Source organism: Symphodus melops (genome assembly GCF_947650265.1).
Source record: "Symphodus melops genome assembly, chromosome: 1".
Classification (NCBI taxonomy): domain Eukaryota; kingdom Metazoa; phylum Chordata; class Actinopteri; order Labriformes; family Labridae; genus Symphodus; species Symphodus melops.
In genome coordinates, this window is record NC_136691.1 from 42185935 (window position 1) to 42213686 (window position 27752).

The 27752-nt window shown below is 39.6% G+C and overlaps 1 protein-coding gene across 1 annotated transcript; it reads right to left on the bottom strand.

The window, feature by feature from the left end:
- Positions 1 to 1945: 1945 nt before the first annotated feature.
- Positions 1946 to 27514, bottom strand: LOC306840683 (leucyl-cystinyl aminopeptidase-like). The gene is made up of 43 exons (XM_079370119.1): positions 27460 to 27514; positions 26508 to 26855; positions 26212 to 26398; positions 25942 to 26111; positions 25679 to 25817; positions 25466 to 25600; positions 25250 to 25370; positions 25008 to 25162; positions 24814 to 24927; positions 24132 to 24263; positions 23852 to 23983; positions 23373 to 23441; positions 23062 to 23237; positions 22890 to 22969; positions 22596 to 22779; positions 22291 to 22447; positions 22024 to 22208; positions 21738 to 21899; positions 21416 to 21556; positions 20663 to 20744; positions 19995 to 20137; positions 18370 to 18437; positions 15958 to 16052; positions 14903 to 15105; positions 14250 to 14361; positions 13897 to 14154; positions 13563 to 13753; positions 13252 to 13390; positions 12097 to 12231; positions 11838 to 11958; positions 11579 to 11730; positions 11375 to 11488; positions 11164 to 11295; positions 9659 to 9793; positions 9147 to 9307; positions 8960 to 9048; positions 8691 to 8874; positions 7762 to 7918; positions 7238 to 7422; positions 6851 to 7012; positions 6342 to 6482; positions 5083 to 5164; positions 1946 to 4940 (listed from the first exon to the last, which is right to left on the bottom strand). The coding sequence occupies exons 2-43, from the start codon at positions 26669 to 26671 to the stop codon at positions 4809 to 4811; spliced, it is 5976 nt and encodes a 1991-aa protein (XP_079226245.1). The 5' UTR covers positions 26672 to 26855; positions 27460 to 27514; the 3' UTR covers positions 1946 to 4808.
- Between the last annotated feature and the right edge of the window lie 238 nt (positions 27515 to 27752).

A 27752-nucleotide genomic window follows, 5' to 3' on the forward strand; every position in this document is an offset into this window, starting at 1 on the left:
TCTTATTCCCTCTGTATATGTTGTCAATAATTTACCAGGTCATTCGATTTATTGATAGAATGATCTATGTAATAGTGTATCAGTTCTTCTATTTCGGCTATTAACGTTTATTCCGAAAGGTTTTTTTTGTAATCAACCAACTTCATAAAGAAGAAGTGGTGGTTTTGTATTTGCAAATTCTCTAAATCATCTCAAGTATTCACCTTCCAGCTCTCGTTAAAACGTTCCTTGCAGTTCTTTATATGACAATGATCAGATGTGTTTCGTAACTCACAGATGCATCACACAGATAATCTGATGCCCACAAAGCAGTGGCGTCAAAAGCAGGTCACTAAAATCACGACCAGTTCTGCTGATAATGTCAGTCTGACCTCTATACCTGCATAGCTCAAATGGTTCAGTTTCAACAGGGCCTGTGACTGAATGGGGCTAACAGAGATTTATCGTTATGTAATAGGTGAGTAAACAACGGCACGTGTCAATCTAACTTAAAGATCTTTTTGGCACAGGATTGATGACGATAAAATGTATTACTGTTTTCCTATGACTCAACATGATGCAGGTATACACATACAGGCCTCTTTTACACATAAACACAATGTCCTGAAGTTAAGCTTGGTGTTTCTCTTTATTTCTGCTATCACATTTATCCTATGAATTTACAAGTTTATTAATCTCCAAAAAGTTTTAATCATGGAGAATGTTTTGATTTGTGGAAATATTAATCTAGAGGTAGAACTTTTCTTTTTAAATTTAAAATGAGAACAAAACTTAATGTTATTTTTTTCCTATAGTTTCAGTTTTTCATAGTTAATAGAAAAAAAACCCCTCAAAGTTATTTATTCATATTTACTTTAACACGTTTCTGGCTATCATTGACAGTTGAATTAACTAAAGCTAATCTGTGAAATCTGTCTTGCCATCAGTAAACTATGAGTTTGGTCTGGTTTTGTTAGTCAGGCCTCAATGCAGCCTTTTCTACATTTACTGAGATTGGATTTCGTCTTTTATTTGAATATAATGCCCTCAGTTGTCTTTGTCTACTTCAATTTATGACGGTGTGGTATTCTGCCAAACAAGTCTTCAAGGCACAAAACACGTTTTCAAAAACACATACTTGAAATAAAAATGATGAGGGAAATGTTTTCCACGGTGAGCAGGACAAAACTTTGAAGAGAGCCAGAATGCATGTTTCCAGAAGAGCTAAAAGGACCCCTCCTGGTACAACTGGGTAGCATCCTGCATGAGTCTCTTCAGACATGCTACAGATTGAGGGGTTTTATAGGTATTGCAGCCTATTCCCCATAATTATTTTTAAGCAACAATCTCGACTTTGATGAAGTTCAAAGCTGGATCAGGAAGATAAACACGTTTGATTCACAACAAAAAGTTTGATTCATTGATTTAAGTGCTCAGATGTGTCACTTTCAAATTATAAAAACATATTTGCAAAGCTCACTGTTGAGTCAAAAGTCAAATCAGTTAAAGTCAAAGAAACCAAAATCCCCAAACTAACACCAGAGAGTACCTGGCTGCAGTCTTTCAGTGTGGCTTCAGACAACAGAAGAGAGACTACTGTTGAGTTTGGGTCAAACCATGAAGGAGCAACTGGTATCGAAATTATACTGATAAGAAATGTTTGTTTGGTCGTTGAAAGCAGAAAATGTTATTGTATATGTTATTTTTGTTATTTATGTTGAGCAGCAGTGAAGCAGCCTGCTGGCTTTTGTTTGTCTTTGCTGTTACAAATTGATTTCATGCTTCAATGTCAATGATAATTGAGAAATAATATTTGATGATTGATAAATTGGAGGTACATGGTTATCAAAAATTGTAAAGGCTAAAATATTTAAGACATTTGTTGGCCAGGCAACCACAGGATAACTTGTCACTCACTGACAACAACACAATGATTTTGAAGTAAGAAGTGAAATAATTCATAAACTTCAGAAAACCACTTTTATTTATATTTTGTTTACATAAAGCATTTCATCCCAGTGCAAAAAAAAACAGAAAATCTGAGGTTCACTGCACACGTGGTACTATTCAACAACTTTGTCATCAGACCGCCGTCAGACTGGACCCTGTACCTAAATGACATCACAAACTGACCTTACATGAAGCAGCTATTATCTAACCAAAGAACAATCAGCGTCCCAGAGCCTTGATGAAGAGGAGAGATGGGTAAACGGAAGCTGCGCACATTTTCCCCATGAAACAGTATGATCTACAATAAACCAGGACATGAAAGTAAAGGATATGTATTCAAAGAAAACCAGCTTAACACATTATCACACTGTAAGTTAAACTTTGGTGGGCTGGTACAAGGCAATCCTGTCACAAATCTAAACTACAATGACACTTTTCTTTTCTCCCTAGCAGGCTAAACAGCCTTAATACAAACATCATGTCCCTGTCTTTCAAGTCCCTTCTTGGATCCCATCCCTAACCTGCCAGCGAGAGCCGCCAGTGCAGTGACAATCCCATGACCCACGAGTTACTCTAAACTCTGGGGAACACACCACAGTCAGAAATATCTGTACCGGATTGGAACTCTGATGAGACAGAAGTTTCAGAAAAAGATTCAAAAACAGTAACATCTTCTTGCACTTCTTGAGATGAAGTTCAAATGTGTTTAAATAAAATCTGAGAACATTAGCTGGTGAAACATATTTTAACACTGAATAACTTACTCACTATTCTTTGTTGAAACGCTGCCAGTTTACAAATGGAGTGACTTTAAACCTTCTGTATTTTTATTTGGCTGATAAAGAAAAGCTATCTGGACAGATAAGCCATGTCCAATATACATCTTTTATATCATTTGTATCTTCATTATGCACATTAGCCCTTTTAAAACGCAAACATTCATTTATACCCCCTGAGGGGAATAAAACAAGAAATACAGCTCAAATATTTGATCAAGACTGGTGTTTCTGTCAAACTCAATGCTTTCAGTTTACATCTCCCATTTACACTATATACAAAACACACCTTTAAAATCCTTTGATTTTAAAAGATATTTAAAACACATTCAAAAACGCAGGGTAAAAGTTGTAGTTAAGCATATTTACATTATAATAAGTTTACAAGCCCAAGTGAAAGTGAGTATGTATGGTGAAAAAAAGTTCATGAATCAAAGGGGCGGATAAGAGCTACAGCAGGTTTATGTCAAGAAGAGACACCGAGAAAATGAGAAATGAACATTTGGCTCCAGTGTGCACTGCCTGCTCTCTCCTAAGACACATTGGTTAATTCAAACCAGCACTGCTGTGCTGTATGCCATTTACTGTACACAGTGGAAAGGCTTTTCAGTACATTCAATCAATGCCAAGAACAAGTTTTTTTTTAAGCTTTCAACCATTGAAAAGAAAAAAACCCAGCACGCTACGCTTTGTCTGCATCACCAATTTATCAGAAAGCAACGTTTTGACCCTCAGAGGCTTTGTCAGGTGTGTTCTTCAACAATTACCCCACCAAGGTCGAGAGGCTCATCTGGCTGTTTTGTTCCTGCTGTGCATCATATTGAACATATTGAAATGTTTCTTTAGCTTTCTACATCTGCTTCTTTTTCTGCACATTTGGTTACGTTTGCAGGTCCAGGTTTTGCCATCTTGGTGAGTTTTGGCTTGTTTTTAAATAGTAGAAGTTTCACATTGCCATCATTGGTGTTATTCTGTTGGTCTGACTTTTAGTTTTCTATTTATGTCAGAGTTGGCTATTTGGTGAGAGGGTGAGTAAAGTGGTTTCGGCTGTGTTAGGACACACAACATTATCAGGATCCAGGGCACGGAATAGACGACACAACCAGATAGAGGTGGTAACATTGAAAGCAGTAAGGTCGATGTTTTCATTCAGATACAGTATCTGTGCAAATAGTTACATTTTGTCTGGTAGCGTCTCATTGGTTGATTTAACTGTGTATGTATTAGCTAAGAGAGATATTTGAAAGTATATTAAATTCTCCCTCACCCAGTAGGTGGAGCATTGTCTTCTTAAGATCCTGGTGGGGACATCGTTTGAGAACAAACTTGAAAAGGTTTTGAGGGACCAAAACGGTTTTTTTTTTTCAACTAATGTGTGATGCCCTACTCGTCTACTTCACAAAATAGTTGGATGTGCGAACAGCTCGTTTGAATCAAAGCTTTCAACCATTCCATGACTAATCGGTAATAAATACTTCAGGCTGCATGAGTCACTGGAGTTGATCACTGCAGAAAGCTATCGTTTCCACACAGATTTGAATTAGAAAGCGAGTCATCATAATAATGCTGTCACTCCAGCATCCAAACCTTTCATGGCTGAGGGACTTCTGCCACTTGTTTTACAAAAGTCTGATGGCTGAGAGAAAGTCCAGGACCAGCTGGCAGAACTTTCACACATTTAAATTGAGTTTTTTCGAAGTTGTTTTTATAAAGTGGCCTTTACACAACAACTTATGGAGACTCGGTGCCCGACAGTAGGCTGAAGGAGAGGAGCGTGGATGGAACATGATTGTCTGCTCGGACAGGAGGTTCAGATGAGACCTGAAGAGTTGACGTTTGGTCGACGGCATGAAGTGTAAGGAGTGTGTCTGTGTGTATCAAATAGCCTGTCGGACACAAATAGCACCACCCTGAGCTCGGAAACACAATTTACAGGACCAAACAACTAAATCTTCTCAACTACTCATTGGAGCATGACGTCCGATAATCAATACTACTCCAGCCTGGATAAAGACAGCTAAGAGACACACTCCTACCATTGTGCAAACACTGCTTTTGACTTCACTTATACCCCAGCTGTGTAGTCTCGGTGGAGCAACTCTTTTACAGCCAGTTTTGGAGTGCAACCAGGTTCTTGTCCATCCAGCGTTGGTTTAACCTGATGGTTTCTAAAGCTTCCTGCACACTCCTCATCTGAGAGCCACGCTCTTTTAGACTGGAGAAGAAACTCTGTACCTGAAAAACACAATCACACACACGTTAGTCCAATAAGGCCTCAAACAAACTCACTTCAAGCGTTCTGTAAACAGTCACCCTGTATGCATCTGCACAGCCAAAAAATACGCTAAAGTATTATTGAGCGTTATTCAATACATACCTGATCAAGGTGGGCCTGTGTGGAGAACTGGGAGGTGGCAGATTTGATGATTGACTGGATTGCAAATGAGCCCAAAGGGAACCTCGAGACGGGATACAAAGACTCAGATGTTTATACATGAATTCATGTCCAAGTGAAATATATATATATATTTTTAACAATGTTGATTGGATTGTATTCTTTTCCTAAAGAATAAAATGTATATAAGTATTTGTTATTAACACGACCTGACGAATAGAAATGAACCAAACTAACAGAACATCAGCTCAGATCAACACAAGTACACAGTATTAAATAAGGGTTGAATTCTTCGTCACATAATGTCTTTTCTCTGCATCACGAGTAAGGAGAAAATGACTGGCTGATCTGAGAGCAGATATTCCTTTCCATAAAGTTGGTGATGGGGTATTACATGAGGCCTTTTCTTTAATTAGAAGTTCAGTCTCTTAAGAGTTTTGTTTTTTCCCCAGCTTCTGGCGCCTCTTTGTGGCAGAGTATGACATAATCAATCCTATTGCAAAGGCTTCGCAGGTTTTATTTATTTTGTTATCAAAAAAAGTGAGGGATTGGACGTCAAGTGATTGAACATGATGCCTTAAATTTAGCAGAGAAATAGTATTTAACGGTGTAATCTTTGAGAATGGTCACATTAAGTTTCCACTGCCAGATTCAATTAAACACTGAAGTTTATTATGTTGATCATGTTGTCAATGCTCCAGAATCAAACTCATGCAATTCAGCTCTAGGCGGGACAAAAAGAGTGGTTCCTGGTCTGACACCTGAGAGGTGTAGAAAGAAAAGTATACTCTTTGTTCAACTCTTCCATACATCAACAAATCAAGGATCTTCACTAATACACAATTCCAGATATGACCTGTAACTACTGACCTCTATAGGAACACAACTAGGACAGCTTACATAAATACACTAAAGTCTTTAAAGATGGGGAATGTCCCTGCTTATCAACCAAGTGTTATACTTACACCTAACCAGAACACACGTTCCATATAACACAGTGTGATGTTACTATGTCACGTGGCACATTGTGTGAAAAAAAAAAAAAATCAAGAAGAATTAGGAGACAGCAACAAGCTTGTACTCTTGTAAAGTTAAATGTCTCTGTCCTGGTCCAATAATAAAACATGATGAAAGAAACGGCATCTTTCCAGTTTTGAAACATTACTGACTCTTACTGTAGGGAAAACGTTCTTAAAATGTAGTCTCGGTTATAACATGTCTGAAACTGACAAGACACTTACTTCTCTATGAGGCGGTCCCAGTTCTCTTGTATAAAATCCCAGACAAACAAGTAACCAGTGAAGCTGCTACACACAGTGCTGATGACCAAAGGAAGCTCCTGGGTCTGGATGATGTCCCCCTTCAGACCTGCTTGAAGGATCCTGCAGAAAGCGAGGTACGTTTTCTGTTCAAACAGCACATTTTCTACACATTCACACTATCCCCACCTATGTTACACTACAAACTTGTCTTAGAATGGAAATAGTAAGAGAGCAAATATACAACAGAGTTATAACTCAGGAAATGACGTTTCTATCAGGTCTCTATCAGGACGTCTACATTTTAAGGAAAACTCTCATCTGTAATCATTGTAAAAACAACCCCCCCCCCCCCCCCCCGAATATATTGCATTTAAAAAATATACTAAAAAAGAAAAACAAACTATTGCAACACTGATAATACTGCAAACGGTATTCCTGCACAACCCTAACCCTATGACGCCTGTGTAGAAGAACAAACAAATATTTACCAGACTATTTTCCAAGCGTCTTGAGTGGATGCGAGGCCCCGAAGCATTTTTCGTTTCTCCGCATCGAAGGTGACACGAATATACAAGTCGTACAAAGTCTCCCAGTCTTCATTTGATTGAGCAGCAACTTTAAACACAACTTGCTGCAGATCACCTGGGATCCTGCACAAATTATATTTAGACGTTACTCAGGTAACCAATACAACAATCATATTTGAACTTCATCATTTCTAATGAGAAAACAGAAACACATTAATACAATTTAATCACATCCTACGACCCTGCTAAAGATACTTCTATGAACTACAAATATGTTTGAGCCTCTCTGGCTGTTGTCACTGTGGCCCAGCTAATGACAGTGTTTCTCGTATGCTATACTGTATGTACCGCGAGGTCCCGTTGGACTCAACATAACTCTTGAACAGAGCTTTGGCTTGCTGAGTGCAGTTTTCTTCTTTCAGGTCACATGCCGTCCCCAGCAGCACTGAGCGCAGCTCCTGTTTGGACACACTCTCCTCCTCTCCCCATGTTTGTTCCTTCATCAGGGAACCAAAATGATGCATAATATAGTTCTATCAAAAGACAAAAAAAAAAAAAGAAAATCATGGACTCATGATTACAAACTCAAAACTCACTTTATCTCTTCATGATCCTAGATAAAGTGAGCGTGAAGAGATTTCTCTCCATCGAAGTGTCAATGGGATTGGTTACATTTTCCTCAGACTTTTAATAGGCATATTAAGGTGTAAGATGTTTAAATACTAAATATGACCTGTTTGAATGCTCATACATCCATGTTACCATGACTGGATCATTAAACTTTCATATTAAGGATCTGTTTGGCAGACATGTGGCTTGATTCATGTTGATCAAAAACTGTAACGTTACCCAAAATGCACGAGTTTATGTACCTTCATGCGGGCCACCAGACTGTGCTCCTGCCTTTTGCAGAGCAGTTGGTAGATATTGTTGAGCTGCAACAAGGCTTCTGTCACAGGAGACGTCTCGGTTTCATTGGATATGTATCTCAACAGGTTGTTGACCTGAAGGAAGGACACGCGTCCTAGTCTGTTCACAACATGGGACAGGGGGTGAAGGCTTATTAAAAGTTAAATACAAGAATTGGACAAATACCGTAAATTTCGGACTATAAGCCGCTACTTTTTGGTCACGGTTTGAACACTGCAGCTTTTACAACGATACGGCTTATTTATGGATTTTTCTTGCGGGACAATGAGCTTGTGCCGCAAAAACATTTGACTTCGTCACATCGGATCTTAATATCAGTCATTTTGCGATTCATGCACGCACCCTCATCATGGAAAACACACGGAGAAATACATATGATGCAGCTTTAAAGGCGATCGACCTGGCTGTCAAAGAAGGAAATAGAGCTGCTGCACGTAAAGTTGACACTGACAGCGACAACGAAAAAGAGACTAAGGAAGTGAGTAATGAAGTCATTCTGAGGCAGTGAATGGATGGACTTTTTCCTGTGAAATATATTACGGTAATCTTTTTCATCAGCCGTGTTACAGACATGTTCGATAAAGGATTTCCACTAGGCTTCGTATTTGCGGATGTTACCGGTAGTACGTATTTAATTGAAAGTTAAAAAAATGTTTTTGTGTCACGTCTTTCTGTGTAAATAGCTCTTGTTATAACGTGGACACCTGTGGCTTATAATCAAGTGCGGCTTATATATGTACAAATACATTTATTTACTTATTTTTAGCCAGTGCGGCTTATATCCAGGTGCGCTCAATAGTCCGGAATTTACGGTACTCCTAAACCTCAGTTTATCCTGTCAATGAAAAAAAAAAAGTGATATGTGCTTTACCTGGAGAGAGCAAAGATGTTGTGTATAAGCGAGGCACGGTCCTCTGGTGTAAGAACATTGACATTGTCAGATAGAGCATTTCCAAGAGCAATCCAACCCTTGTCTCCATAGTGGACGATGTAGAAGCCTGTGTTTCTGTAGTTTATCTTCAGCCACTTCACACTTTCTGCCATCTTAAAAGTCCCTGGAAACAAACACACAGACGTATCATTTGATCCAGTACCAGAAACTTGATGTTTTTAGGTTGAGTTACTCAGGTTGTCTTTTACCTGACTTGGTCATTAGATTGAACATCTGTCTGCACTCTGCAGCCACACTACAGCTGTCATTCACGTATGTCACTGGAATATTCCACAAGCTAAGGAGAGAGAAAAATGACAATCAGGAGTGTGGTGTGTTTCTGTGATCTTTCAACAAGTGTGTCTCTCTCTGTGTGTATGTGTTGCTATCACCCACCTCGAAGTGCGTGTTGCATTGTCAGAGGTGAGCAGGAAATGCTCCTGTGTGAGGGTCACCTGATCTCCCCGGCGGCTTACAGTAATCAATGGGAAGCCTTTCTGCGATGTCCAAGATCTCATCATCTCTGACACGTTCTGATGCTGCGGTGAGACTTCGACCTGAGGACAGGGAGAGAAATCCAGAGTGTGCAGTCCGATGACATGTTTTTTTTGTTTTTCTGAATGTGTTAAGCTACATGAAGGTTTCAAAGAAGCAAAAATAATACCAAAGGTTTCATCTATTGTTTAATGTAAGGAATCCTCAGCTCTTCCTTTGTTAATGAGATTTAGCAAAACTATAAACTGTCTTATTGCGTAATCAGATATTCCCTTCACCAATTGTGTAAGGATCACTAAACTAACCAAAAACATGCTAATGTCAGATGATTGACAGTCAGCAGAGAAGAGGTATGATGTAGCCAAAAAGGTCAACCACTGCTGTCTGATGTATGAAACAAATGAAACCCTCACCTCTGTAAGGCTGTTCCAGAGGTCGTTAGTGTCCGCGTTTGATCCACTGAACTGTTTTAGGTATTGAATGATACCCTTTCTGAACTGTTGTTCCCCAGGCAGTGAAGCGTTTAGCATCAGGAGAATAGATGCACCCTGAAAGGCAGAACACAAGGCAAATGTGATCAGACTGTAGCAGAACAATGAGAGTAATTACCACTTGTGCTGCTTTTTGGTTTAGTTTTGGTTGCAAGTTACCAGAAAATGTTTCACGCCAGCTTGTCTAAAAATCATTCCTGCCAGCCCCCATGAAGTCAGGGTAAGCTGATGAGCGTACGCAGCAGAAAAATATTCAGGAAAATCTACCACGAGCGAGCAGAAAGAAGGTTGAGGTTTATATCTTTTGAATGGCCCACTGCTAAAAGACTTTATGCACAAGACCAGTGCTAGCTTTGTGCATTTAATGAAACATCTTTATTATGTTTTTGGGCAGTATGTTCTCCTCCACTGTTTGTTTGATACTGTGAATGTGTCGAACTACACATAGCACTGATATAAAGGCAAAGACTTTATAGAGTGGGATTCCTTGCCCGCCACTTCTGTGTTGTTCTTTTTTATGTCACGTCCTCGTCCTGAGATCCAACAAGCAACTCAGGAAGAGTACCGTAAATTCCGGACTATAAGCCACTACTTTTTGGTCACGGTTTGAACACTGCAGCTTTTACAACGATGCGGCTTATTTATGGATTTTTCTTGCGGGACAATGAGCTTGTGCCGCAAAAACATTTGACTTCGTCACATCGGATCTTAATATCAGTCATTTTGCGCTTCATGCACGCACCCTCATCATGGAAAACACACGGAGAAATACATATGATGCAGCTTTCAAGTTAAAGGCGATCGAACTGGCTGTCAAAGAAGGAAATAGAGCTGCTGCACGTAAAGTTGACACTGACAGCGACATCGAAAAAGAGACTAAGGAAGTGAGTAATGAAGTCATTCTGAGGCAGTGAATGGATGGACTTTTTCCTGTGAAATATATTACGGTAATCTTTTTCATCAGCCGCGTTACAGACATGTTTGATAAAGGATTTACAGTAGGCTTCATATTTGCGGATGTTACCGGTAGTACGTATTTAATTAAAAGTTAAACAAATGTTTTTGTGTCACGTCTTTCTGTGTAAATAGCTCTTGTTATAACGTGGACACCTGCGGCTGATAATCAAGTGCGGCTTATATATGTACAAATACATTTATTTACTTATTTTTAGCCAGTGCGGCTTATATCCAGGTGCGCTCAATAGTCCGGAATTTACGGTATTTGCTGTGAAGCACTTTGTGACGTCTGCTCTTGAAAGGTGCTATAAAAAACCTTTACACACTTCCTCGAAGCAGAAGCAGCCTGCAGGAGTGTGTATGTGGACAAGGATTCAGTTTGATGACAGTAGAAACATTATTAACAGGAGTTCGGGGAAATCATAAATGTATCACATGTATGTTCCGACGTATTGTACAGACAGTTGTACCTTTTCATATGAGACCGAGTCAAACATCTCTTCCACCTGTGATGGCGAATTAACGTCTGTCGACACGGCATGCGAAGAGTTTAGTGCATCTTTGTCCAAGGCTCGGAAACGCACTGCCAGGAATAAATTACCCTGTCAACAAAAACAGGAATCACTGTTAAAGCACAAAGTGAGGCAAACGGCTTTATCTGTTGGGTAAAAGTGAACATACAATTTCCAGTTTCGGCAGGACTGACTGCAGTGACATGTACTGCATGTAAGTAGCAAAGCCTTCGTTAAGCCACAGGTCGTTCCACCACCTCATAGTGACCAGGTTTCCAAACCACTGCAGACACATCATCAGAGATAGATTAGGACTTCCTTACAGCACAAACACACTGTCTGCCTGTTTTCACATACAGCTGAATAACACTACCTGATGAGCGAGCTCATGGGCTACAACAGAGGCAACCACTTGTTTTTCCAGAGGAGAGGACTGTTTGCCCACCAGCAGACTCGTCTCTCTGAAGGTGATGAGTCCCCAATTCTCCATAGCGCCCGCCAGGAAGTCAGGGATGGCAACCAAGTCTGGACCAAGAGAAATCGAGCAACTCAGGTGTGTAAAAATAGGGATGACAACAAATGAGCAGGTGAAGGAAAATGCAAATAGTGTGCAACATCCTGTGTGTACTCACCCAGCTTTTTAAAGGGGTAGTTTATTTCACAGAAGTCATTGTAAAACTTCAGCAGTTTAACGCCTACATCCAGAGCATAGTCAGTGTGCTCCTTCTTCTCTGGCACAGAGTAAACTGACACCTACAAGACACAAACACACATGTCAGATATCAAATGATGATTTATCAGAAACAAGAGAATCTTAATGACTGCTAAAATAATATCTAATGTGGCAGCCTTCATCGAGAGCAGAAAAGAAGTTATCTGTGTCAGACCTACCACAGTGTCTGAGACATTCTGGCTGATGGAGGTGAAGTCTGCAACAATAAAGGCCACCAGGTAGGTGCTCATGTTGAATGTGGTCCTTTCAAACTCATCTAGCATCAGGTCACTGGAAAGTTGTGTGGTTTTAGCCTGAAACACACAGCATGTAAAGATGCGTTACTCGCTAACTGACATCTTCTCTCGTTTCTTTTTCAAAAAGCAGCGTTGCAAGTTTGAACTAGTACATGCTCTGTTCACTTAACTGTGCTCAAAATCACACGTCTCAAAGTCAAACTCAGAGCACTCACAGAGACGTGACTTTCTGCTGTGTAAAAACTGTGTGTGAGATTACTGTTTAGGTGCAGGTGACATGACCTGAACATCTGTCAAATAGGCCGTGCATACTACCAAAAACGAAACTTCCTTTAGGTCATTTATCCACGTTTTATTTTTTACCCCGGATCATTCAATTTGCTCTGTCCAAGGATACTAGTAACAACTGACATATCAGAAATATGAAAATCTGTGCTGACCTTGTGACAATGAGCACAGACACTTAATGATTACATTTGAACCCTTTCTGTATGTTTAGGATTTATTTAAAATGCACAATTATAAGACAGAATATTTCACTCTGATTTTAACACTGAGACCCGTCTTTGACAGTTATTTGATTTAAAACTTCCAATGTAGCTGTCAAACACAACGAGAGCTCAAATCAAATTCTCTGTAAAGCTTGGAAGAGAAATCCTGTTGATCAAATAAGTTGTGTGTGTCCACCGAGATGTTTTTCCTGAGGCCATGGGAGTGCTGTTTATACACGACACTACAAACAGTAGAAGCATGATGAGCAAGCTGAGCTGAGTGCTTAGCGTTTTTTTTGGGGGGGGGGACTTTGTCTGGTCAACAATTTTCTACATTGGTGTATTTGCCACACTTGTGAATGAATGTCTATTTTAAATAAGCCGTCTAATCACATCGGAGGAGGGGCCAATGAGCTTCAGCCTTTCCATGTTCATGTTCATATTTTGTTGTACACGACTCTAAAAAACACTCCCTCCAAAAGATTTCTCAAACTTTCCCAACACGTCATTTTTCATCCGGGATAGTCCCTTTTGTGTGAGGTGTTGTTATCACACCGTAACCAGCAATGAATTATTGTTGCATTACCTTAGGCATATTAGATAGAGTCATGTAGGCTGGTTTTCTGCTGATTTTCATCAGGAAAGTGGCTTTAAATGAGGGTTCATCAAAGCAGGGAAAGGCTTTCCGAGCAGACAGCGGCTCAAACTGGGTGGCAGCGAGGACCCTGAGGACAAGAAGGAAGATGAGCGTGAGCATGCAGACATAGCAGATTAGATCAATCCTGCCTAAAAAGAAAAGAACAGCCAGCACTGTTTCCTCAGTATATGGCTGTGCACTGAATAAATGGTCTGTTGAGTATACAGAAATGACTGTCCCTACAAAACAGTGAAATGTACCTTTTGTTTCCATCTTTATCAGTGTATGAGCTGTTGTAGAAACCATCGTAGGTGTGTGAGAGCTCAGCAGAGTATTCCAGAGTCAGAACACAGTACTGTCCTGCCTTCAGCTCTTCAGGAAAAGTAACAGCTAACTGCTGTCTGGGTTTGTACTCCAGTACAGTCACATCTCTAGCTGCTTCCTCACCCAGCTAGAAGAGAGAACAATCATCTAAAACTGAACAGAAAACTTAAAGCAACATGTTTAAAAGTTTCTCATGTTGCTAGCTAAAGCTAAAGCTTTGTACACAGTCCATGTGGTCGGAAAGGCTCAGTTGTGAAAACGCTGTCTCACCTTGAAGGTAGCTTTGGTAATGTTGAGGTTAGCACCGTGCAGGACAATACGCTTGGTGTTGTGAAGCACAGACATGCTGATGAGAGTTTGTCCTGTGAAGGTCATACTGTCGAGGTCGGGGTTCAGGGTGAGGTCATAGCTCAGAGGGCTAATGCTGCGAGGCAGTCGGTACTCTGCCCATGGAAACAGTTCACCATTTGTGGACAGCGGGAGGATGGTCTCCATGGGGGACGTCTTGTTCGGCTTCCGGCAACCCATCTGCAGGAGGACAGACGGTTGGGGGTCAGCCAAGGAAATGAGTCATCACAATGTTTGCACACTGAGCTAAATCATAATTGTCATATTTTTCCTACCCTGGTAAAGGTGCATCCAGGTAAGAAGTAGAGCACCATGGTCATGGAGCAGACTATTACAAGGAATAACACACACACAACCATGGTGCGGGCGGAGGGTCGAGGACAGGACCTGAGAGCACAAAGAGGTCAACGCTTAATTAGTCCACATTTAGAGGGTGAAAGATTGCAAACATGTTTATGCAAGCACAGAATTGTAACCAACTCTAATTGTTGTAACTCTATGTCCTGCCCTGTCTCACATTTAGTCTAATAATGCGTGTACATTTATGGTTTCAACGTTGTTTTCATCGGTTTGAATACAGCTGGAAGTTTCTGTAAAGCTGCAAGCTGTTCAACAACAACACCACCATGTGATGTTTAATGATCCCCGCAAATATTTGTCAAAGAAATACACAAGTTAATTACTTCCCTTTATACGGACTGGCTTGATGAAGCTCTACCATCGCCAGACATGTTTCCAAAAATAAAAGCATCTTTTCAGTCTCCATGTCACATTTTAGTTAAAGTAACTGATAATGTTGAGATACATTTATCTAAATAGAGAATGTGTATTTCTTCATACTGAACATAAAGATAAATGATAAATATTCATGCAGCACTGCTTTATGAAAAGAAATGTCACAATGTGGATCACACTAGGAAATCATTACCTGGGCGGAGCCTGTCTGGAGTAAGGGGAGGAGTTGGCTCGGTGAGCAGCGCTGCGGTTCATGAAGGACATGCCCAGCAGACGTGCCGAAGACTCGCAGTCTTCCTCATCCTCGTCCAGGTCGTTCTCTCCGAGGCCTCGCACGAGCAGCCGGGAGCTACGGGGCTCGTACACTGCCTCATCGGGGTCAAGAGCAGGGAACGTCTGGGGAAAGCATTCGTTAGGCGCTGATGTTTTACAATTAAGCAGCGTAGTGTTTCCCATATATCTTAAAAACTGTCCTCACTCATGTCAATTCATGATCACAGGGCAAGAGGTGAGATCAGGAGGTCAGTAAGGAGAGTGAAGGCAGGGACAGTAGTAATGAGAGGTAATGCACGAATGACTGGTAAATAAGATGACTGCAGAGAGGACTCAGGTAATGGTGACTCAATCTGTTAAAATGACATTTAATGGTAATATTCTTATAACTGATATATTGTGTGTTTTGCAAATGAAAGCATGCACTATATTATAATTAAAGAAAACTACAACTAATCACATCATGTTTTTTTATTTGTTTATACAAACTCACTTGGAGGTTATGACTCTGAATATCCAATGGCTCATTTTTCACACCTGTGTATGCCCATGTGATGGGCAGGGCGATCTGAGGAAGCTACAGGTAAAACACATGTTGGCTCACAATAAAGCCCTCTTCAGTGTGCGGGGGACTTTTTTATTTTTATTTTATACGACTGTGTTTCCGAGGTTTTATGACACCTTGTTCTTATAGGGAAGCAGGATATTAATACTTTCAACACGCCATACAGTGTGATTAACATGCATACTGTAGTTGAATTTGTGTAATTGCAGCTATAATAGAGTAAAAGTAATAAGGGATGTAATGAACTGAAAGAGAGCGGATGTGTCCTCTTATCTGTTCAAATGATCGCTTTTGAAAATCATCACATTTGTCCCGAGTGGTGCAAATCTACATTCTGATTCAAGCTCAACCATTAAGTCTTGAAATAAAGACTTGTGTAACATGCATGGGATAATCTAACGTGAGCATACCGGAAAGGCGGACGAGTCTTTTGCCAAATCCACAACATCAGGCTCTTCTTCAAACATGCTGTTCTCAATCATGTTCCTCGGCAGGTTGGCTCGCTCTGCGACACAAAGAGGAAGTGAAAATAGACGACAAATTCTCAGAAGGAGAAATGAGAGGTGAAAGAGAGAGAAACAGAGAAGTGAATGGAGATGATTGTACACACTGAAACAGGCGGTGCTGTTTTTGATATATGTGAGGAGCGTTTCGGGGGTGTCATAAAGTATGGTGGCAAGCCATTTTAAAAATATATCCTACAAATGTGCAGGCAAGATAAAGACTTGTTTAACAAAGCACCGACCATGTATCTTCATTTTCCGGGAACTACTGTACGCCTACATTTTCCTGGTGCTTTCACCGAGGCTACCAAAGATTCAGATCAACAGGCTGAAAAGACTTTTTTTTTGTTCACACAACAAATAACAAAATGTGACTCAAGAGAAATTCTGTTTCCTTCAAAATTCATTTAAAAACAGTCGTTCTCCAGTCCAATCACATGATATTGCTGTAGGGCATAAAAGCATTCGTTTTTGAGTCAGCTGTTACCTTTTAAAAATCCATGTGACTTTTGTCCACGAGACTCTTTATTCAGCATTTTTTTTTTTTTGAAACAATAAGAGGCATGTTCAACTTCCTAATTGAATAATGAAAGTAGTAAAATGTTCTGCAATGACAGTCTCCTGTCTGTGTCACATTCCAGTCATACTTTTAAAGGCAAAGGACAATCATCAGTGTCAGTGCAGATCATCTTTCTACACAGGGTTTATTCAGAGCCACTGACACCAGACAAACCCTTCAACCAATCAGTCACTCTTTATCTATATACTGTAGCTCTAATTCTTAACAAATCTTATATTATACTATCAACAAAGACCGAATGTTAAGGCAAAATGAGCACTAAGCAACATTAAGCAACAGTGGCAATAAAGAGACGGAAAGCTTGAGAAAAACCAGACTCATGTTGAAGAGCCGTCTGCTGAAACCTTTAGTTTCCCAAAAGGAAGACGAGACTCCTGCAATTCATGAGGTGAATTTGTTCCTCTTCTTCTCTTTACAGCGTGTCTGTCTAAGAGTGTATGGGGCTGTCGTCGCTGACTTTGAACCATTGCTCTGGTATGACTGTCTATTATTAGGCTAATAGCTAAGTAGATGGTATCTTAAAATGTGCAGAGGAAGATTTGATCAGAAGAACTAAGATGGATACAAGCTAAACCAAACTCCACAAAGAGCAAATGTCATACAATATCTACTTCTAGCAGCTTAGGGATAGTGATGTGGTACGATGGGGGAAATGTATTTCATACAAGCAGGCCGTGAGATAAGTGAAGCAGAAGGTGTGATGTTATCACGAGTATCACGAGACGACCGTAACAATCCCTTTTGTGCACAACCACCTCGTCCTCTGGTTTCCTCATACTTGTGTGGAAATACAACAGTAAGGCATTATGTGTCGCCTTCCTGTTTACTCAAAACACGCATTTACCCTACCTCAGAGTCAAACAAATTTAGTTATATGTGGACAAAAAAAAAAGAAAAAAACATGTGCTATTGAGTGCTTATCTTTTATGGTCATTTCACTTGAAGCCGTTGGCTCAACCTAAAGGACAAAAAACTTGAGACAAATGGACAGTGCCTTTGTGTCTGAACCGTAATCTGTCATCACGACTATGCACTTCATCTATAAATCCATCTGTTCATTGCAATTGCTGTTTTTCTTCACTTATTCTCTGTAAACTGTTTTGAATCATGGTCTTTTTATTATGACAAGAGCTGCTGCCCTCACAGCCAGGTCAACCTTGTGAAAGAGATCTTGATCTCAATGGGTTAATTACCTGGTTAAAATAAAAATAAAATGTGGCTTCAAAAATCCCTTAGTCACAACAATCACAGTCAAAAACAAACATAGTGTAACTGTAACTTATAATTCGGAAACGGACTGAAGTAATATAAAGCACTTAAGGAGAACAGACAGCTGATCAGCTCTCCTCACAAACAAACAACAGAGCCACTACCAGCTTTCTTTTAACATCAACAACTCTGACTGTGTTTCTTTCAAAGGTCTCCAGACAGCTCGTCTTTAAGATGTTAGTAGGAGTACTTCTGGCTGGTTCAAATAAAACTAAAGGGTTAAGTAAACACACTGTTGTTAGTTCAGTCACATGTTGTTATCATCCCTCTGCAGGACACGCAGACAGATGTGCAGATTAACTTATCCTCCGAAAGTAAAAAAGAAAACTAATGTACAGGCTAGCTTTCGTTGAGCATGGTAAATGTCAAGCCCACCCCTTCCAACACATGTCCTCGGCTGAATGTCACTTTCATCCAGCTCTCTGTTTGTTATTAGCTGGCCTTCTGTGGTTAGCTTGTGTCTCTCTTACCTGAGCTCTGGTTGTCAAACGGATCCATGGGTCTGGGTGTCTCACACAGCTGCCCACGACCAAAACAAGTAAATGTTTACAGCGGCTGAATAGACGATGTTATATATGTGTGGTCGATAACAATAACTATCAGCCTATCTTCTTCACTGTACGGATGTTTGCTACGTAGTTGCTAGCTTGAACCAGCCAACTTCTGACAACAGTAACTGACTCAAAGACATTGAGCTAACGTTAGCTGATTTTAACTTTATCGCTCATGTTGATTTGTTGACTAAAAGATGAAGACTGTTTGACTGTATTAAAAAACCGAACAACTAAATATTACTCTGATATGCTCGGCAAACTAACGAGTGTGTCCAAATGACACTTGCTTCCTCTCTTACCAGTTGTTGACAACTTCCTATCAAATTATAACAGTGAAATCCTATTGGCTATTGCACCAACGGGGCGGGGCCAGAGCGCTGTGACGCTTACATGGATGTGTTTTGTTTTGTCTCCATTTCAATACATTATTTTTATTTAACCAATATAGTCGTTTTAATTAAGCAAAACTATTCAAAGACACGATAGACCTTATACAGTCATGAAGTCTTGCATGAGAAAATAGAAACAACACGGGGCATAGAAGACGTGACGGCATGACAGAACACAAAACAACACAAAGAACACACCACTGGTGCATTTCATCCTTCATCACACCATTTTACTTTGTAATGGGACACAAATCATCATTAGCTAAAAGGCTCCTTGCTATTTTCTTGTCATAACCTAGTTTTCACAAGCTTATCCTCAACCTCTAGCTCTACCTTTACCCTTAAAACAAGTCTGAACCTTATTGCTATCATGTTAAAACCAAGTCTTAGTTATAGAACAGTGTATTCGATGAAAAGCAAGAACTAACAAATATGAAACATAGCCATAATAGTTCGCTAACACAATCATTTTTCAGTTATGTTATATTTAACATAACTCATACAAAGGACCCATGATTTGCAACTCACCTTTAATTAGTCTATAACGCATCCATTACATGATTCAACTTTGGAAGGGAACTCTTTCCTGTTATATCCATATTTTAATTTTAAAAAAGTATTGTTGGTAAAAGAGTTTCATAGAAACAACTTTGCCAAAGCATCACTGCAAAGAAAATGACCCAGATTTAAAATACACAACATTAAAGTGAAAATGTCTCCATCTCACAATCACACACAAATGCACAAGCCCACACAAATGTGCACACCATGGTGTATATCCTCGTAAAAAAATCTACTGCTGTGTATATAGTACTACCAATTACATTCTTTTCTGTAAAAAGATGCTTTTCTGTACACAAAATTACCAGCTCTACAGTATCATCAGGAACAATATAGTTTGCAAATAATCACACAAATACAAATTTAACAAAATATTTTAAATTTCATTACGACAACCTACAAATAAATCCTATATCCTCCAAAATGTTTTTGTGATGAAAACGTGGTTGCTGCCTGGATTACGTTCAGAGATTTATTTGAATGAATTTAACAACACATGTAAGTACTCTGGAGATGAAGGCAGATGGTTTGGGTGGACAGGGCCCCTCTTGTGCGTTTATGAAACCCCACTTTTATTTCTGCTGTCTTCACTTCATTTGCTCATTAAGCCATCGTCTCAGTGTCTCCAGGTTTCTCTGAACCCAGCGGACATTTTTCTGCACGTTGTCCAGGACAATCTGGGTTGCTCTTAGCTGAGCTGCCTGCTCTTTGATGGATTCAAAGAACAACTGCACCTGAGGGTCAAACACACAAATATTTAGATCAGAAAATGCTAACAAACTCACTTTCTTATTCTGCACCAGACTGTTGAAACAACATACAGTATCTTCTTGAGCGAAATTAACTTTAACTTTTTGGGCATATTAAGTGTGTTTGTTTATTGCAGTTTTCGCTTTATTATCTTAGTACATTTAAGACTATTTCAGACTGATTTTAGCAGTCTTAATATCTGTCTCTTGTTTTTCTTTTTTTGAATTAATGTCTGTTTTATAATTATTTCTGTAATGACTCAAAGTCATTGTAAATGAGAGTTGCCCCTCAATGGTCTTTCGAGTGAACATAAAGGTTGAATGATGACAATAAGACATGATGTGTGATGTCACAAATTATGGTGTCTTAAAGCTAAGATGTTATGTCAGTTATTGTCAACTGAAACACCTTGATGTGAGGCTTTCAGTACAAACACTAGGATGAGTTCTTATGTTATTTTGAACAATATACAATGCTAACAACAATAAAATATATACTATCCCTTTTACCTCAGTAAGTTCTTCTGGAGATGAAAACTGGCCTGTGGTGCCAACAAGGATGTGTCTGATACAAGATGAGCCCAACTGGAACCTGCAGATCACAAAGACAGAAAGAGAGAGAGAGTGAGTAACCAATGCAACTGTCATTCATATGATAAAAAGCAGCTTTATACTCTTTTCTGCATCTCAGTAAATTATTCTCATGTCTTAAGTTGATGCTGTTGACACATCCCATTACATAAAGACTATTTAAATGCACTGGAATGATAGCGGCTGAGTTTACTTTGTCTGCCATCTTGATATCTTTTACACATTACTGCAGCAACCTTTGTAGGCCTATCTCCTGCCCCGCCTGATCTGTCCTGTTCTGTCCTGTTCTGTCCCATCCCATCCAGTCCCGACCCGACCCATTAAACAACAAAGAAACTTCACAACTTTTGAACATTTCCAGAGTAGGCTCTCCTGAAAATTTCTTGAAATTATTCGAAGTACACAAATGAAAATAGCGATAGTTTTGAAATCAAAAACACAATGTGCTGCTTGAGGTATAATCAGGTCTCTATCAAATCAGAAAGCTTTTGAACTTTTTACTGAAGCTTAATTTATTTTATTTTTTTGCTCTTAACTAAAGACCAGCTTGGCTTGAGTATAAAAATCTTAGTTATTGAAATGTTTTAAAATTTAAAAGTACATCAAAACTACTTCTTCATAGCATCATATGGTTAGATATTATTCTAAATATCTCTTTGGTTATGAACCAACCTTTCTACCAGTGTGTCCCAGTTGTTTTTGACAAAGTTCCAGGCAAGATGATGTCCTTGTGGGTTTCTGGCCACCATCAGAATAAGAGAGGACACGTCCTGAGATCGAATTACTTTCCCCTCCAGACCCAACTCCAACAACCTGTGACAGAAATACAAAGAATATATCTTTTTAATTGCCTGAGAAATTCTAATAAGCCTCCACTCACATCTCTTTAACATGCCTCTAATACAAACAGACTGTTCGCATATGTTCAATACAAGATTTTATCCACATGGTGGCAGCAAAATCCAAGTGAAAACATAAAAGAAAGAAGAAGCACCTCTGTAATTTGTTTGTGTCTGTGCTGCAGGTCAAAGCAAACAGAATTGTGTGTTTCTGAGCTGCAGAGAGGGAGACGTTGTATGTGTGCAGGAGTGAAGCCCAGCCATGGTCGTCCTGAGCTCCTACTGAATACACCGTTTCAGCCACATCCGTGGGCAAGCTGAGGTAAAAACAAGTAGAGACATGAAGAAATATCAAACTATGGGGTCAAGAATGGCTAAATAAATTACTGCAGTTTATGTGAGTTATATCACTGTACTGAAACAGAATGTAGACGGACATACTTGAGAGTACCATTGGACTCAAGCCAGTCTTTGAAGTTCTTGCGTGCTCGCTCCATACAGGGAGGGTCATGCAGGTGGCAGGCCAGGGACAAGACCTCTGACCTCAGCCGTCGCTCTGACACAGAGCCGCTGTTATCCCACGTCTGCTCGTCAATGACAGCCCGAAAAAATTTCAGGATGTACACCTGCGACAAGAGAAACAGCCTGTCAAATGAATTTACGCTGCATTAGATTACATATTCTAATTGTGTACTCCTTTCTTCTTACCCCTAGGTTCCTTGTAAGATCAAACTCATCCATCTTTTCAACCATTCGGTAAAAGAACTCCAGGTATCCCAGTCCTTGGAGTAGAGGAACAGTGTGGTTCTCTGACCCCAGGTAACCAATGAGGTCTAAGGCTTTATTCAGTGAAAGATGACCTGCTCTTTAGAGGCAAACATGAATACATTTAAATGTTTAGGTGCTTTTACAGTAGGGATAATAACAATTGTTGTGTTTCTACAGACAGTCAGACAATCTGTCTTTACTGTTCTCTCACACAAACCCACTGCCACACACAGACATATGCTTACGTCACCAGTTGAAAGGCGTTGTGTATCAACTGAGTCCGGTCTTTGTAGCTCAGAGCAGTGTGGTTTTTCCTCAGCAGGTTGGTCATCTCATCCCAGCCACCGTCCTCGTAATGAACCACATAATATCCTGTCATGTCACTGTTGACTTTCACCCAGCTGACTTCCTCCCCTATATCTATTTTGTCTGTACGACACATAAATAACAAAGAAAGGGTTAATTAACTGAGATACAAATGAAATATTAAGCTGTTTATTTAATGCTCATAACATTAAAAACCCTTTTCCTGCTGTTACCTGTGAGCTCTGTCATCAGGTGTCTGTGGATTGTGCTGGAAGCATCTGTCTTGAATGTTAAAGGAATGTGCCAAAGAAAACTGTACAAGAGAAGAGAGTGAATCTAGTAAACTTAATATGTATGTCAGGATAAGACCTACACACAAGAGTATATTGTTTCATGCATGCTCACCCCTGTTGCACTGAGGACCACAGAGGGTCAGAGGGCAGTACAGTCCTCAGAAACCTTTCCTGTCTGAGCAGCAGATGAGACCCTGTCCTCTTTACTCTCACCAGAGGAATCCCCTTCTGCAGAGTCCAAGTGTTCATCATGGCAGTCAGGTCCAGGTGTTCCCCTGAAAACAGGTACTATAGGAGACAATTAGAGATCAACATGTGTTAACACAAAACCACAAAGTCAGAATATATTGTGATAGATATATTGTTATAAATGTTAAATTAAGGCAGATGAGATGTGTGGTTGATGTTTAAATGTTAACTGACTGCATTCTTTGAGGCCTGGCCGCTGCTGTAACAGTGTCTTCCTGAGATGAAATCCTCCTCTGAGCAGGTCTGTTAAACAAAAGCAAAACACATTTCCTTTTTAGCATATAGATTATGCTAAAGTGACCATGTAAGTGTTCTATATTTTAAATATGATTTTCACTTTCATTAAAGCAGTCGATTTCATTTTCTTTTGATCCAATGAGAAAATAAACTGAAAAATAAAAATCCCTCACACAGGACACCATGTCTGCTTTCACCTTAAAATGGCTTGTTACTGTTATTTCAAAATCAATAACAATTGCATTTCTGGGCTATGTGATTAATAACATGCCTATTGGAACTTTGATTTGTAAACCAGAGCTAACAGAATTTTTGAAAATGAATTATTGTCTCAAAGGAGAAAAAAGACACACATCAGTATCTAAAACCCTAGAAGATAACAAAGAACCACACATTCATGAAATTTGAGTTTTTACATTGGCTAGGCTGTCCCACAGGTCCTGATTGTGTGCGTTTGTGTAGCTGTATTTGCGGAGGTATCGTACTATCCCACTCTGGAACACGTCCTCTGTCAAAAAGTGTCGCAGCATGTGCAGAACACAAGCTCCCTGGAGGGGGGGAGAGAAAATGTATTTTTAATCCATGGGTTATTAGAGAGACTGTTGCAGGTTTGTGTCAAGGCAGGATGAAATGTAAAAAAGGCTCATTACCAGTGTTTTCAAACAAATGTGACCCAAATAGGTAATAAATGCATACTTTTTCATAGGAGACTGTGTCAAACATCTCACTGATCTGAGTGGGGTTTTCTGCTGAGCTTGATATCGCCCGAGAGGAGTTCAGCGAATCAAGACCAACTGCTGAAAAACAGGTGTGCAGTAAATATTCCTCCTGCAAGATGAAGCACAGAATACAACATCAGAGCTCAAAGGCTTCATATTGATCCATAAATCTTACACACAATGAGTTACCATAAAAGTAATCTGAATGGAAATAAGGCCTTTCATGCATTTGATAGATTACGACATCACTGGGACTTTTTACTATGTTTATCACTCCAGCCAGGTATTCTGAATCTGTCAATTAACATTACAGCAGACAGTCTTTATTAGTCAGTGGTATACCTCAGAATAACACAACAGGCTGTTATTTTAATGGTTGTATAATAAATTTAAACATGCAGTTACATGTACATAAAAAAGGAGCTTGTCTGTGGTTACCATGGCTGCCAACAAAGCAGCAGAGTAAAGGATATTGTTTGGCTTGTTTGGCAATAGTCAAGTTTCAGTTTCGATGTGATACTTAGATAAATCTGTCGCTATTACTTTTTCTATGGTAAAAGAAATAGGATGAAAAAAAATTACTCTTATGTTGTGATTACTGACTATCATCTCATAGTGATATTGCTTATAACTTAGTTGAAATAAAGTGGGCTACTTACTATTTTAAGGTCAGGGTATGTGGCCTCCACTGAAATGTACTCCATGTATCGGGCAAATCCTTCATTGAGCCAAATATCATTCCACCAGGCCATCGTCACCAAGTTACCAAACCACTGCAGAAGAGAGTGATATTCATTTTCTGCACTCTGTCTAAAATAAACACATAACTATACAATCATGTAACATCACTCACCTGATGGGCAAGCTCATGGCCAATCACCATGGTTACCCAGAGTTTATTAGACACAGAGGATGTGAGGGGATCAAAAAGAAGGCTGGTCTCTCTGTAGGTAGTCAAACCCCAGTTCTCCATCGCACCTGACTGAAAGTCTGGGATTGCTATCAGATCTACAGTCAGAAAGGCAGAGAATACAGAAACATTATTAACAAAAAAAGAACAAATGGTGTGTGTATAAACAAGAGAACAAAGAGTACCTTGTTTTGGTAGAGGATATTCAATGTTGAAATATTCCTCATAGAAGTCCAACATTTTGACAGCAACCTCCAGGGCGTAGTGTGTTTGCTGAATCTTCTCAGGGGCAGCATAAATGGAAACCTAAGACACAAAGTGGAATAGAATCCCCTAAAAAAAAATTCTCAACTTACAGTATATTGTGTTTAAGACACTAAGCAATGGCTGAGACATCCCACCTGAATCCCAGAGGATGTTCTTGCAGTGACGGATTCGAAGTCACAGATGACAAAAGCCACGAGGTACGTGCTCATCTTAACGCTCACATCAAAGTGGTCCTCAAGCAGATCATCATTTAAATGAACCGTCTTCACCTGAAATACATCAACAATTCATTGTAGCCTTTTTATCCAAACGTTAAAATGTGTATTATTAATATTTTCAAACCTCACCACAGGCATGTTGGACAGAGAGATGAACTCTGGATTTCTTCTTAGCCGAACTGTGAAGTTGGCTTTGAAGCTCGGCTCATCAAAACAGGGAAAGGCCATTCGAGCACTTGTGGGCTCAAAGTGAGTTGACGCTAAACTTCTGCAAGGGGACATTGGAAGATAATTGTATTGTGAATAAAATGTACTACAGTAGCTGGACTCCCCCCACCTCCTTACATGTAATATATTTCATTAAGTCTGCAGTGAAGTAATGGATCTCTCACCTTGTCTCTCCAGTGATAGTTCTGTAGCTGCTCTTATAAAAGCCATAGAAGCCTTCTGCTAGTTTTGCTGCAAACTCAATATACAGAAAGTACTTTTGCCCACAAGTGAGCACCCGTGGGGAGAAAATACCTATCTGTTCATGAGAAGGGTTATGAAGAACTGGAAGAACCTATGAAGAGAAAACACCGGATATATTTTCAGATTCAGATATTTTAGGTGACATGTAAGGTACAATGATAGATAACAATGAGTTCTGTTTTTAAAGCTACCTGGTCAGACAGATGAGCAAGGTTTTGGTCCAGTATGGTGGCTTTAGTGATATTCAAACCCTTGCTGTGCAAGACGACCCAGTTTGTGTTGTTCTGGACATCAATCTGGATCTGCACTGATCCATTAAAACTCAGACTGGTGAGGTTTGGATGCAGGAGTATGTGGTAGTGAAGAGGATTAATGTACCTAAGATGAAGCCCACTCAGATTATTTAAACAGCCATTCATAAATAGAAGTTCAACAATATTCTCGTAAACTCCGAATGTGGGTCTAAGACAAACAGTGTGATGGATACCTTGGCAGGCGAAGGCGGCTCCAGGGGAAGGAAAGATGATCAGGACCCAGAGGAGACGGTTCTCCCACAGGGTGAGGAGGAGTGGATGTTTGTTTAGAAGTGGGCTGAGACCCCACAAGAGAGATATGGAGGACCAACAGCACTAATATTTTCATCAACACCATTATATAGAACCTGTTCTTCCAACACTGATTCAAATAATAAGGAACTGGTGTAACTAATAGCTGGTTTGAGACTTAGTCACATCCCAAAATTGAGGAGTGATGATGAACTAAACTGTGGTGAGCGTTGATTGCCTCCAGAATATGGTTGGAGAAAAATATCTTTTCAGCAACATTTTTTTTGTACCTAAAAGATAAAAGAACAGGATTAAAAAAAGAAACATCAGTGTCACTATAAGATGGCTTAGTGCCTTTTTCAGCAAAATTTTACTGCTGTAGTTATGATTTGAAATATTATTGTCTGAGCAAAACTGCTCCTGAAGTTTATTATTATGAACATCATCCCATTACTCTAAAAGAAACACAGGCTTTTCTCTATAAAGAGTTTAATTTCAGACATTGAAAGCATCACACCTACATTTTGTTGAGTGAGCAGTTTATACTGGCAAACTGAGATGCTTTCAAATTTAGACTAAAACACAACACATCCCAGCCTGGGAAAATCAAGCACGTGACAAATGGACCACATGATTTTCCATGTGGATAAACAAGATGAGGACGCAGCTAAAACTGTGAGGTGACAACAGCTGCAGGAGCAGAACTGTACAGTTCAAATGAGGCTGTCGAGGCAGCGGCTGATAAGATAAAGACTGTGTTAACTTTGACAACAAATGTACCTGAAATCGAACATGTGTTATAAAGTATTAAGTTACTAAAGTCATTTGTGTCGTGGCTCAGCTCCTCAGGTTGTGGTTTAAGAAAATGAAGAACAACTATCAAAATGTTCTCACCTCGATCATTGTAGCTTTATCATTCTTCCTGCTGTTGACTTTCACTTTCTGTTTTCAGCTCAGCTCCCGCCCACTGCAACAGAAAACATTTGCATATTTAAGGGTGTGTTTGTGGGAGAGAAATACAATGCAGTACACGTTAAATTTGTCTTAAAAATACAAATATACTGTACATATTTACCGAAATATTAGAAATGACTACTAGATTGTTGTCATAGTTGTTTATTTCATCTTTGGGGTTTTTTGTTACTTATTGTGAACTGTAAACATTATAGAGGTGTTTAATATTACAT